At 43.6% G+C, this 13,945-nt stretch overlaps 1 protein-coding gene across 4 annotated transcripts; it reads left to right on the top strand.

The window, feature by feature from the left end:
• The first annotated feature begins 7,831 nt into the window (after positions 1-7,831).
• On the top strand, positions 7,832-13,151 carry LOC115158106 (kelch-like protein 26). 4 transcript variants are annotated; one of them, XM_029706652.1, is made up of 3 exons: positions 7,832-8,216; positions 10,805-10,987; positions 11,514-13,151. In XM_029706652.1, the coding sequence occupies exons 2-3, from the start codon at positions 10,806-10,808 to the stop codon at positions 13,093-13,095; spliced, it is 1,764 nt and encodes a 587-aa protein (XP_029562512.1). In that variant the 5' UTR covers positions 7,832-8,216; position 10,805; the 3' UTR covers positions 13,096-13,151. The 4 variants fall into 4 exon arrangements, with proteins under 4 accessions (XP_029562512.1, XP_029562511.1, XP_029562515.1 ...); XM_029706651.1 differs by having other exon boundaries at positions 7,832-8,101; XM_029706655.1 differs by lacking the exon at positions 10,805-10,987 and having other exon boundaries at positions 7,832-8,101.
• The last annotated feature ends 794 nt before the right edge of the window (positions 13,152-13,945 follow it).

Here is a 13,945-nt window from a genome sequence, read left to right on the forward strand (position 1 = left end):
AGCATCCAGCATCCGGCTTACAGTTGCATCAAGCATCCAACTATGAGCTGAATGCAACACACTTCAAAATAAGAGTTATGCATATGTCATGCCAAAATAAAAATTCTGTGACTTCCAATTTCAAAATAAGAGTCCCCCAATTAGTCATGTATGTTTTTAATGTATATTTAATTTAATTTCAATAGTAATATAAAACCTCAGTGGAGAATGTCAAACATGTTTACTGCCAAGGCACAGATATAAATTAAACTCAATGTCGCTGTTAACCCACCCCTTTGTTTGTGTTAGCCCAACTCATGTTACGTTGATCCTGAACAGAACAGACGCATCTACGTTTGCATCTATGTCGTATCGATGACTCCTGCTTAAAATGTGACATTGTCTGAAATACATTCCACAAAGTTATTCCAGTCTCAGTCTCTTCCCTGGGTGAAACAGTGTGAGCTCCCACCAGATATGTACTGTATAAACAGGCATAGCTCCCCATGCTCTTGTTTAAACCTGGTCAACACACTTATCCCTCTTTTATTTTTTATTTTTTTTATTTCACCTTTATTTAACCAGGTAGGCTAGTTGAGAACAAGTTCTCATTTACAACTGTGACCTGGCCAAGATAAAGCACGGCAGATTGACACATACAACAACACAGAGTTACACATGGAATAAACAAACATACAGTCAATAATACAGTAGAATTTTAAAAAGAAAGTCTATATACAGTGCATGCAAATGAGGTAAGATAAGGGAGGTAAGGCAATAAATAGGCCATGGTGGCGAAGTAATTACAATATAGCAATTAAACACTGGAATGGTAGATGTGCAGAAGATGACTGTGCAAGTAGAGATACTGGGGTGCAAAGGATCAAGATAAATAAATATGTACAGTATGGGGATGGGGTAGTTGGATGGGCTATTTACAGATGGGCTATGTACAGGTGCAGTGATCTGTGAGCTGCTCTGATAGCTGGTGCTTAAAGCTAGTGAGGGAGATATGAGTCTCCAGCTTCAGTGATTTTGCAGTTCGTTCCAGTCATTGGCAGCAGGGAACTGGAAGGAAAGGCGGCCAAAGGAGGAATTGGCTTTGGGGGTGACCAGTGAGATATACCTGCTGGAGCGCGTGCTACGGGTGGGTGCTGCTATGGTGACTAGTGAGCTGAGATAAGGCGGGGCTTTACCTAGCAGAGATTTGTAGATGACCTGGAGTCAGTGGGTTTGGCGACGGGTATGAAGCGAGGGCTCAGGAACATTCACCGTCTTTTTGGTAAGCAACTCTTGTCACGTCCTGACCAGTAATAGGGGTTATTTGTTATTATAGTTTGGTCAGGACATGGCAGGGGTGTTTGTTTTATGTGGTTCAGGGTGTGTTTTGTGTATGTGTTTAGGTAGATGGGGTGTTTGGTTTATGTGGTCCGGGGTTTGTTAGTCTATGTTCTATGTTAGTATTTTTCTATGTTCTATCTAGTCTATTGTAGTTCTTTGTTTAGTTTATTGGGGTTGGACCTTCAATTGGAGGCAGCTGGTTATCGTTGCCTCTGATTGAGGGTCCTATATTTGGGAGTTTGTTTTCATGGGATTTTGGTGGAAGATTGTGCTTGTTTAGCTGTGTGCCTGACAAGACTGTCCAGTTCGTTTGTGTTTTGTATACGTTTATTGGGTTTCCCTTCTTCACCAAATAAAAAGAAGATTAGTATATATTTTCCCGCTGCGTCTTGGTCTTTACCCTACGACACCCGTGACAACTCTACAGTGTAGATTTGGAATTGTGTTTTAGGTTATTGTCCTGATGAAAGGTGAATTCATATCCCAATGTCTGGTGGAAAGCAGATTGAAACTCTAGGATTTTTCATGTGCTTAGCTCCATTCCGTTTCTTTTTTTGTCCTGAAAAACTCCTGTCCTTAATGATTACAAGCATTACAAACATAGCACGATGCAGCCACCACTATGCTTGAAAATATGGTGAGTGGTACTCAGTAATGTGTTGTATTGGATTTTCCCCAAACAAAACACTTTGAATTCGGGAACAAAAAGTGAATTGCTTTGACACATTATTTGCAGTATTACTTTAGTGCCTTGTTGCCAACAGGATGCATGTTTTGGAATGTTTGTATTCTGTAGAGGCTTCCTTCTTTTCACTCTGTCAACTACAGTAGGTTAGTATTGTGGATTAGCTACAATGTTGCTGATCCATCCTCAGTTTAAAAAGTCACATTGGCCTCATGGTGAAATCCCTGAGTGGTTTCCTTACCCTCCGGCAACTGAGTTAGGCAGGGCGCCTGTATCTTTGTAGTGACTGGGTGTATTGATGCAACATCCAAAGTGTAATGAATAACTTCACCATGCTCAAAGGGATATTCAATGTATATATTTTTTCACCCTTCTACCAATAGGTGCACTTCTTTGCGAGGCATTGAAAAACCTCCCTGGTCTTTGTGGTTGAATCTGTGTTTGAAATGCACTGCTTGACTGATGGACCTTAACATATAAGTGTGGGGTACAGAGATAGATAGAGGTAGTCATTCAAAAATCATGTTAAACACTATTATTGCTCACAGAGTGAGTCCACGCAACTTATGTGACTGGTTAAGCACATTTTAACTCCTGAACTTATTTAGGCTTGCCATAAGAAAGGGGTTGAATACTTATTGACTCAAGCATTTCATTTTAAATTAATTTGCCATCATACATTTCTAAAAGCATAATTCCACTTTGACATTATGGGCTATTGTGTGTAGGTCAGTGACCACAAATGTCGAGGAGATACGACACCACGATGGTGTGACAACAGCACCTCCTTCTCCTCTTCCCTCGCCTTTCCTTCCGTGTCCTCCTCGTCGCTGCAGGACGATTCTCAGATCTCTCCAACTGTCAGGAACACCCTTGATTTTGTGGAAATGCACTGCCCCGTTGATTTACATTCAGCTGACTAAGATTTCTCCATAAGAATTCCCATTCAGTTCCTGAACTAAGTGGAATTGTGAGTGTAGAGCTCCCTAGGGGCGCCATCCTTACCTTTACTTGACGAGAACTCAGGCTTAGAGATTCAGTTCACTTCATGGATCTCCTTTCTTGCCAAAAGTGTGACTGGGATTCAGAAAGATTCCACAATTCAGTTATATAGCAATGCCCTAGTCGTTCATGTGTTACTACTGCCACCTAGTGGTGCTTTAGATTAGTCCCTTTATGTGTAGTAAACTGTGCAGTAAATGATGCCTTTACAGTTTATATTGTAAATGGTGTCAAGTAATGTCATTGTATAATTGCTGTATATTATTCCTGATATTATTCCTGGCACTCGCATTCTGCTTCCTCCTATATCTTGCCATCGTTGCGTTCTGACCAACGCCCAGAGGCGAACACACCCAAACCAAACTAGAAACCTACGAATAATACAGTCTTTAGCCTTCCATTACACATAACATTTGTAAACTGACCAGAATTTCCTATAACTATACCACACAAAAGTAAGATGCACAACCCTTACGATTTAAAGTCTGCAAATGACCTCCCTAAACATTGGTCTTTCTTGACTGTCAGGTCATCATTGCAGCTGGCAATATCACCTAGATAGAAAGAATAAAGAAAAGGAAAAGTTAGGAGCAATTACATAGAAGAATCACATAGGACCGAAGGCCAAGGAGGGTCATTGTTGATTTGCTTTCAGTTTCGCAGGAGAGACAGACAGAGACAGCCAGAGAGGCAGACAGCCAGAGAGAGAGAGAGAGAGAGAGAGAGAGAGAGAGAGAGAGAGAGAGAGAGAGAGAGAGAAACATTGATAGGATTAGGCTATTACATGATAATCAAATTTTCCCAATACCTATCATAAGGTTGCTACTTGCTACAACCTAGCCTATGAATGAAAGTTTACAACATAGAGTCGAGAGGTGACAGACATTGACACCTTCAATACCGCCTTGCACAATCTTATCTGCATCTAGCTTATCTAGGGTGTAATCATTAGTCCAACAATTTTAAATGAGAGTTTCTATTGGACAAATTCAGGTATGTTTATCCCCATTTGTTCCGTTTACTTCCGTTAAGAAATGTTTTTCCACAGAATCGGCAAAGAATACACCCCTGATCACATCAAACATAGTTCAGTGTACGTACATACTCCAACCAGAAGCCATGGATTACAGGCAACATTCGCACTGAGCTAAAGGGTAGAGCTGCCGCTTTCAAGATGCGGGACTCTAACCCGGAAGCTTATAAGAAATCCTACTATGCCTTCCGACGAACCATCAAACAGGCAAAGCGTCAATACAGGGCTAAGATTGAATCGTACTGCACCGGCTCTGATGCTCATCTTATGTGGCAGGGCTTGCAAACTATTACAAACTACAAAGGGAAGCACAGCTGCGAGCTGCCCAGTGACACGAGCCTACCAGACGAGCTAAATCACTTCTAAGCTCGCTTCGAGGCAAGCAACACTGAGGCATGCATGAGAGCATCAGCTGTTCTGGACAACTGTGTGATCACGTTCTCCGTAGCCGACGTGAGTAAGACCTTTAAAGTCAACATTCACAAGGCTGCAGGGCCAGATGGATTACCAGGACATGTGCTCCGGGCATGTGCTGGCCAGCTGGCAGGTGTCTTCACTGACATTTTCAACATGTCCTTGACTGAGTCTGTAATACCAACATGTTTCAAGCAGACCACCATAGTCCCTGTGCCCAAGAACACGAAGACAACCTGCCTAAATGACTACAGACCCGTAGCACTCACATCCGTAGCCATGAAGTGCTTTGAAAGGCTGGTAATGGCTCACATCAACACCATTATCCCAGAAACCCTAGACCCACTCCAATTTGCATACCGCCAAAACAGGTCCACAGATGATGCAATCTCTATTGCACTCCACACTGCCCTTTCCCACCTGGACAAAAGGAACACCTATGTGAGAATGCTATTCATTGACAACAGCTCAGCGTTCAACACCATAGTACCCTCAAAGCTCATCACTAAGCTAAGGATCCTGGGACTAAAAACCTCCCTCTGTGTCACGTCCTGACCAGCAGAGGGAGTAATTGTATTATAATTTGGTCAGGACGTGGCAGAAGAGTATTTGTTTTGTATGGTTGGGGTTGTGTGTATTATTAAAGGGGTGTTTGGTTTATGTAGTCTGGGGTTTGAGTATATGTTCTAGTGTTGGTTTTCTATGGTTTTCTAGTCTGTCTATTTCTGTGTGGTTTGTGTGGCTCCCGATCAGGAACAGCTGTACTTCGTTGTTCCTGATTGGGAGTCATATTTAAAATGCTTGTTTTCACCTGTTTAGTTGTGGGTAGTTATCTTTAGCACTGCTGTTACTTTAGCCTGTTAAACTGTCTTCTATCGTTCTTCGTGTTCACGTTATTTAATAAATAATCAAGATGAGCATCCACATTCCTGCTGCGTTTTGGTTGTCCCTGCCAAACGACACCCGTGACACTCTGCAACTGGATACTGGACTTCCTGACGGGCCGCCCCCAGGTGGTGAGGGTAAGTAGCAACACATCTGCCACGCTGATCCTCAACACTGGAGCCCCCCAGGGGTGCGGGCTCAGTCCCCTCCTGTACTCCCTGTTCACCCATGACTGCATGGCCAGGCACGACTCCATCATTAAGTTTGCAGACGACACAACAGTGGTAGGCCTGATCACCGACAATGACATCCTACCCATGCTAGATTACGGAGAATTTATAGATTGGCCGGTAAAGGTGCTCTCGAGCAGCTAGATGTTCTTTACCATTCGGCCCCCAGATTTGCTACCAATGCCCCTTATAGGACACATCATTGCACTCTGTACTCTTTTGTAAACTGGTCATCTCTGTATACCCGTCGCAAGACCCACTTGTTGATGCTTATTTATAAAACCCTCTTAGGCATCACTCCCCCCTATCTGAGATACCTACTGGAGTCCTCATCCTCCACATACAACACCTGTTCTGCCAGTCCCATTCTGTTAAAGGTCCACAAAGCACACACATCCCTGGGTCCCTCCGCTTTTCAGTTCGCTGCAGCTAGCGACTGGAACGAGCTATTGTCTCTACCTTCTTGCCCTTTGCGCTGTTGTCTGTGCCCAATAATGTTTGCACCCTGGTTTGTGCTGCTACCATGTTGTTGCCATGTTGTGTTGCTACCATGCTGTGTTGTCATGTGTTTATGCCATGCTATGTTGTTGTCTTAGGTCTCTCTTTATGTAATGGTGTGGTGTCTCTTTTGCCATGATGTGTGTGTGTGTGGTCCTATATGTACAGTATATCTTTTTTAATCCCAGCCCCCATCCCCGCAGGAAGCCTTTTGCCTTTTGGTTGGTCGTCATTGTAAATAATAATTTGTTCTTAACTGACTTTCCTAGTTAAATAAAGGTTAAAAAAAATACAGTTCATATAAGGAAACCAGTCAATTGAAATAAATTAATTAGGCCCTAATCTATGGATTTTACATGACTGGGAATTCAGATATGCATCTGTAGGTCACTGATACCTTAAAAAAAGGTAGGGGAGTGGATCAGAAAACCAGTCAGTATCTGGTGCGACCACCATTTGCTAATGCAGCGTGACACATCTCCTTCGCCTAGAGTTGATCAGGCTGTTGATTGTGGCCTGTGAAATGTCATTCCACTTCAATGGCTGTCTGAAGTTTCTGAATATTGGTGGTAACTGGAGCACGCTGTCGTACACGTCGATCCAGAGCATCCCAAAAATGCTCAATGGGTGACATTTCTGGTCTGGTGAATACACAGGCCATGGAAGAACTGGGACATTTTCAGCTTCCAGGAATTGTGTATAGATCCTTGCAACATGGGGTCGTGCATTATCATGCTGAAACTTGAGGTGATGGAGGTGTATGAATGGCATGACAATGGGCCTCAGGATCTCGTCACGGTATCTCTGTGTATTCAAATTTCCATCGATAAAATTGTGTTCATTGTCTGTAGTTTATGCCTGCCCATACCATAACCCCAACGCCACCATGGGGCACTCTGTTCACAAAGTTGACATCCGCAAACTGTGAGGCCGGTTGAACATACAGCCAAATTCTCTTAAACAACATTGGAGGTGGCATATGGTAGAGAAATGAATTTTAAATTATCTGGCAACAGGTCTAGTGGACATTCCTGCAGTCAGCATGCCAATTGCACACTCCCTCAAAAGTTAAGACATCTGTGGCATTGTGTTGTGTGACAAAACTGCACATTATAGAGTGGCCTTTTATTGTCCCCAGCACAAGGTTCACCTGTGTAATGTTCATGCTGTTTAATCAGCTTCTTGATATGCCACACCTGTCAGGTGGATGGATTATCTTGGCATACCAGATATGCTCACTACCATTTGAGAGAAATAAGCTTTTGGTGCATATCGTAAATTTCTGGAATCTTTTATTTCAGATCACGAAACATGGGATCAACACTTTAGGTGTTGAGTTTATATTGTTGTGTGTTCAGTGTACATGCCATTCCACATTTATTTTGGGTTATAATCATGTTATAATGCTCATATAATGCTGAATATATGTTCATTCATACCATTGTTATCAATCAACTGCATTACACATTACAATAATTCGAATTCAGATGCTAATCTGGTTGACGACACTAGCTAGCTAACCAAACCATTATGATGGTTATCTAGCATATTAGCTAACCCGACTGCTACATCAGCAATAACAGCCGAGTGTAATCATAACGAATGCCTTAAACAGCAGTCCAAAACTACATATATGCCTGTTTAAATATATATATATATATATATATATATATATATATATATATGAAATGCACAGGCAAATGCAAATCACTGTGGAATCCGTCTAGCTAGCTGATTACACTCCTGTTCCTTGTTATATATGTGCAGTGGTTTTCCCAGACCAAGACGTCCTTGCATTCACAAAAGTACACAGTTGCGCGCGCGCGCTCAGTGCAAACCCGAAAAAAGTCCCAGCACAACAGAACATTTACATCTGGTGCAGAGATCACCATATTTTAGCACGGGGGAAAGTAACATAATTGGCTTATCGATAGGCCAGATGCGTTTATTTTGTTATGTCTTTGACCTACTGCTACATTAGAAAATGGCGGAGTCGGATGGTGGGGATTTCGCCTCGAATCGTCCGCAGAACAGGTGAGGATGACACTCGTGGTGAAATCAATATGGGAAAACTGTATGTAGACCAAAAGGCAGCCAGAGATAAATGGGCATGTGATAGGCCTACATGACATCCAGGAGAACATACCGGGTAAGGAATTAAACATTTTATAAATGTCAAACATTGGGCGAGAGGACGTTCGGGTGGATTTTCAAGGAAAATCCCGAGGATACTGGCCTTTTTGCATGAATTGTCATATCTTTGCAGATTGATTCATTTATTGTACATTGTATCCATGGTAGGCTACATTATAGGCTAAATATTGCCAATGATAAGGTATGAGTAAGAAAGAATGTTAGGCTACCTGTTTGGAATTCTGTCGTAACATTGTTACGTTCATAGTTACAGATCCCGCTCCAGGATAAAGGGATTTAAGGGTGCAGTTGAAATCGGCGAAGGGCTATATATTTTGGGGGTTCTTGTATTTGAATTATATTGAATTCTTCTTATATCACGTTATACCACAATAAACATACATTTCAAATGCAGAGACTCCGAGATCATTGTGTGCTTTTTTTTAAAGTGACAGGTTGGCGCAAAATCTGTAACCTATATCCGCTGCGCGTATCAGCATAAAAGATGGGCCTTCTAGCAGTCGTAAGGACAAATATTCAGCAGGAGGCAGGTAGAAGTGCCAATTAGTGTTGGGTTTATTTACACAGCACTGGTGTTTCAAAGGTGACGGTGATATTTACAAATATCTGAAAATGTCACCATGCAAAATAAAAAGCCTCTCATCAGGCAAAACCTGTCGGAGAAACCGGACACATGCTCTCCAAACAAAGACAATTAAGAAATTGACAGTTAACTGGTACACGCAATTAAATAAATCACAAGTGTTGCGCAGTTTGTGAGCTCTCCAAACAACTTTCCACTTGGAGAATGAGAATGATATTAGGCTATATTTAATGAATTACACACATTTCTGTAACCAAACATTCTAAATTAATGGGGGACTATGTTGTGATTAACATTAACTTCACTGATGAATATATATTTCATGGGGCATTGATAAACATTGACAAACAATGAAATTGAACGTTCAGCTGTCCACTAACCTTTTGGCGATGCGGGGGCACAAACTTCTCCGCATGGACCTTTTTTGATGCAGGTAAGGGAGAATTCTCTCCATGACAACGCACAGTGGACACGGGTTGTCTCCAGACTTCCATGTCACACCCAGGAACATTTTGCGGTGCGGTCATTTTCTCTCCAAGCCCGGGGAAAGGAGGCACACCATTTTCTCTCCAGGTTGCGGAGAGAGCTTGGTCATAATCAGTGTCAGTCAATGTCCGGATGAAAACCTCATACACCCCATCACAGGGCAGACACTCCTGCAGAGCACCCTCCATAGGAACACCAGAGGAGCAGGAAGGAGACAGTCAGGCCTCCAACACTGCATCCTCAACAGGGCCTGACTGGTAACCTTGACCCCGCCCTTGTAAATCAAATATTACAGGCAGAGGCGTATCACGTTATTCACTTAGCCTACCACAGAGATGAGAAGTGTTTTTCCCACTTTCTATGGAAACCCAAAGGATTCACACCTAACTGCCCCCGTGGCTTTCCATAGCCCACCTACACACTCCGCGGTGCACTCTGCCCATTGTGCTGACGCAGCGGAGATACCAATTTTTTTATGCACCAACCTGTCACTCAATCATCTGAACTTTTTAGCTATTTTTATATAGGGACATACAACTAAAACTGAGGGGGCACACGTTTGAACTGAGGGGGCTAAGCTCCCTTTAGCCCCCTCATGCATCTGGATAAGCAAATTTCCTCTGGCAGGTGCAGCACTGCAACACATTGCATAGTCCCTATTTCTTCAGCATCAAATGAAAAATGTTATGGCCTACTGTATTTAATCCGTCACTTATTGATTTTAATGTAGCCTATAGCTAGTTTTTAGTTTGACTTTTCTTTTCTTTCTTTTTTATTACAAATATATAACTTTTCAGTTGTGTCTTGTCAACCAAACCCAATCAAGAATTTGTCTCAAAAGAGCCAAGCAGTCATAATTATCTGATTTCATTAGGTTTAATTGATAAGCTTGAAACATGAAACTGACTAGCCTTCTGCCAGTTACCAGAGGCACAGTCAGTCATACTGTAAGTCACCACAATAATTGACACACCACTTCCCGCATGTAGTCTATATATTGGATAAATATGTAGGCAATTTCATTCTATTTAACAGAATATAATGTTTCAACATAAATTGTGAGTTACAGTTATAATTTACCCCCAGGTATCATAGACAGGCAGCCTATACTACTATTATCCATTGAGAAGGTCATATCCTCACTCAATATCTAGTGAGCTTAAATTGTCCTGAAAGTGGTGAACAATTCAAGATATTCTCTAGTGTTTAAGGGATATACATCACCATTAACACAGGCTTTGTGCTCTGAATACAAAAGAAGGCATTTCTTCAAATGTAGCAGCTGAATAATTGAAAAGAAAAGGGAGTTGAGATGAGGGTGATGATGCAGCTGCTGGGAAAACGGATGGACAAAGTGCAGGAGAGCAAGAGCTCAGCACGGTCACTGATGCTACAACAGGATCAGTAAACTCTGACAAGCATCCTAGAAGCTTAATTGGCAGAAGATACGTGGAAATACTTTTTAAAATACCCTATTCTGATAAACTGATAGTGATAGGCCTTTTCTCTTCCAGTATGGCTAACCAGAATAGCACCCTGCGTTGCACGTTCTCAGCCCCAAGCCATAGCGCCACTCTCCTGCAGGGCTTGTCGGTCCTGCGAGTCCAGGGGCAGCTCCTGGATGTGGTGCTGGCCATCAATGAAGAGCGCTTCCAGGTTCACAAGGCAGTGCTGGCCTCCTGCAGTGACTACTTCAGGTGAGACTGACGCTGTGTCTCCAAAATGGCTTCTGCTACTCGTCTCCTTTCCTTTCATCTGCACTGGACACTGGATGTATTCTCTGACTATAGTGATACACTGACCGGTAAAGAGAGACCCAGGTAAAGAGACGTACAAATCAAATCATTATACAGATGTAGAGGTGAAGGGAAGAGTGTGATTGTGTTGGTGAATTTGGCCTTGGTGTGAAATAATGATACATCAAAAGCTGAGTCAGATGAGAGGCATTAGTGGAGAGAAAGAAAGAGGAATTGGTACAATATGTGGAACTGATAGGAAGGGACATAATAACATTACAGGTGTACAATGTGCAATGTGAATATGTTTAAATGAATAATCTGATGTTGTTGTCCTGATGTTGCATGGCAAGTAGGGGAGTGGTTCCGTGTCTAATTTACCTCAGATTAATATGTTGTTTAGAATGGGGGGGAGGCCAGCACAGGAGGCCAGCACTGCCTTAACATAAAGACAGTTATTTAAATGTCTTTCTCACTTACCTTGCAGAGCCATGTTCACCGGAGGCATGAGGGAGTCAAACAAGGACACCATTGAGCTGAAGGGCTTGTCCGCCCGCGGCCTGAAACACATAATTGACTTTGCTTACAGCGCAGACGTCACACTTGACTTGGACTGCATTCAGGATGTACTGGGAGCAGCTGTCTTTCTCCAGATGGTCCCAGTCGTGGAGCTCTGTGAGGAGTTCCTCAAGTCGGCCATGAGCGTAGAGACCTGCCTGAACATTGGCCAGATGGCCACCACCTTCAACCTGTCCTCCCTCAAAGAGTCTGTGGACACCTTTACCTTCCGCCACTTCCTGCAGATCGCGGAGGAGGAGGACTTCCTGCACATTCCCATGGAGCGCCTGGTCTTCTTCCTGCAGAGCAACAAGCTGAAGAACTGCAGCGAGATCGACCTGTTCCACGCTGCCATCCGCTGGCTGCAGCACGACGAGGCCCGCCGGGCCGGAGCCAACAAAGTGCTCTGCCACGTACGATTCCCCCTCATGCGCTCCTCGGAGCTGGTGGACAGCGTGCAGACGGTGGACATCATGGTAGAGGACGTGCTGTGCAGGCAGTACCTCCTGGAGGCCTTCAACTTCCAGATCCTCCCCTTTCGTCAGCACGAGATGCAGTCCCCTCGGACCATGATCCGCTCCGAAGTAGTTTCGCTCATTACCTTTGGTGGGACACCCTACACTGACAATGATCGTACTGTGAGCAGTAAGGTGTTCTATCTTCCAGACATTGCAGCGCGTCAGTTCAAGGAACTAACGGAGGCGGAGACAGGTTCCAGCCACGCCTGTGTATCGGTGCTGGACAACTTTGTTTACGTAGTAGGCGGGCAGCACCTGCAGTACCGCAGCGGCGAAGGGGCGGTAAACATCTGCTTCCGCTATGACCCGCACCTGAGCCAATGGCTGCGCATCCAGCCGATGCAGGAGGGGCGTATTCAGTTCCAGCTCAACGTTCTTCAAGGACAACTCTACGCCACTGGGGGGCGCAACCGATCTGGAAGTCTGTCGTCCGTAGAGTGCTACTGTCCCAAGAAAAATGAGTGGACCTACGTGGAACCACTGAAACGCAGAATCTGGGGCCATGCGGGAACTCCCTGTGGTGACAAGCTTTACATCTCAGGCGGTTACGGTGTCTCGGTGGACGATAAGAAAGCCCTGCACTGTTATGATCCCACATCTGACCAATGGGACTTCAAATCGCCCATGAACGAGCCCAGAGTGCTTCATGCTATGATCAGCGCCAAAGACCGTGTTTACTGCCTGGGCGGTCGTATGGACCACGTGGACCGCTGCTTTGACGTCCTGGTGGTTGAGTATTATATTCCAGAGAATGACCAGTGGACCACTGTTAGCCCCATGCGAACAGGGCAATCTGAGGCAGGCTGCTGCTTGTTGGACAAAAAGATCTATATCGTTGGAGGGTATAATTGGCATCTAAACAATGTCACAAGCATCGTGCAAGTGTACAACACAGAGGCTGATGAGTGGGAGAGGGACTTGCACTTCCCTGAGTCTTTTGCAGGAATTGCGTGTACGCCGATCATACTTCCACAAACCACCACGCAACGGTAATCCCTCCGCCCAAAGTGACTGTGACAATTTGATTCCATGGGTGATTCCTCATGAAACTGAAAACCAAAAAAAGACCATGATTTGGGGCATTTTCAGTCAATTTAATCCACAGAAGGGTCCTTTGGAAGAAGGATGGATGACACATACAGTGCCTTCAGAAAGTATTCACACCCCTTGACTTTTTCCACAACTTGTTTTGTTACAGCCTGAATTTAAAGTTGATTCAATTTGGATTTTGTGTCACTGGCCTACACACAATACCCTGTAATGTTAAAGTGGAATTATGTTTTTAGAAATGTTTACAAATGAACAAAAACCTGAAATATCTTGAGTCAATAAGTATTCAACCCCTTTGTTATGGCAGTTGCATGTACTCACTCTGTGCGATAATAGTGTTTATCATGATTTTCGAACGACTACCTCATCTCTGTACCCCACACATACAATTATCCATAAGGTTCTTCAGTCGAGCAGTGAATTTCAAACAGAGATTCAACCACAAATGCCAGGGAGGTTTTCCAATGCCTCGCAAAGAAGGGCACCTATTTGTAGGAAAAAAGCAGACATTGAATATCCCTTTCAGTTAGCTCTAAGGCAGACATTGAATATCCCTTTGAGCATGATCAAGTTATTAATTACATTTTGGATGGTGTATTAATACACCCAGTCACTACAAAGATAGAGGGGTCCTTTGTAACTCAGTTGCTGGAGAGGAAGGAACCACTCAGGGGTTTCACCATGTGGCCAATGGTGACTTTAAAACAGTTACAGAGTTAAATGGAGAAAACTGAGGAGGGATCAAAATTGTAGTTACTCCATAATACTAACCTAAATGACAGAGTGAAAAGAA

The sequence above is a fragment of the Salmo trutta genome, chromosome 22 (genome assembly GCF_901001165.1).
Source record: "Salmo trutta chromosome 22, fSalTru1.1, whole genome shotgun sequence".
NCBI classification, from domain to species: Eukaryota; Metazoa; Chordata; class Actinopteri; order Salmoniformes; family Salmonidae; genus Salmo; species Salmo trutta.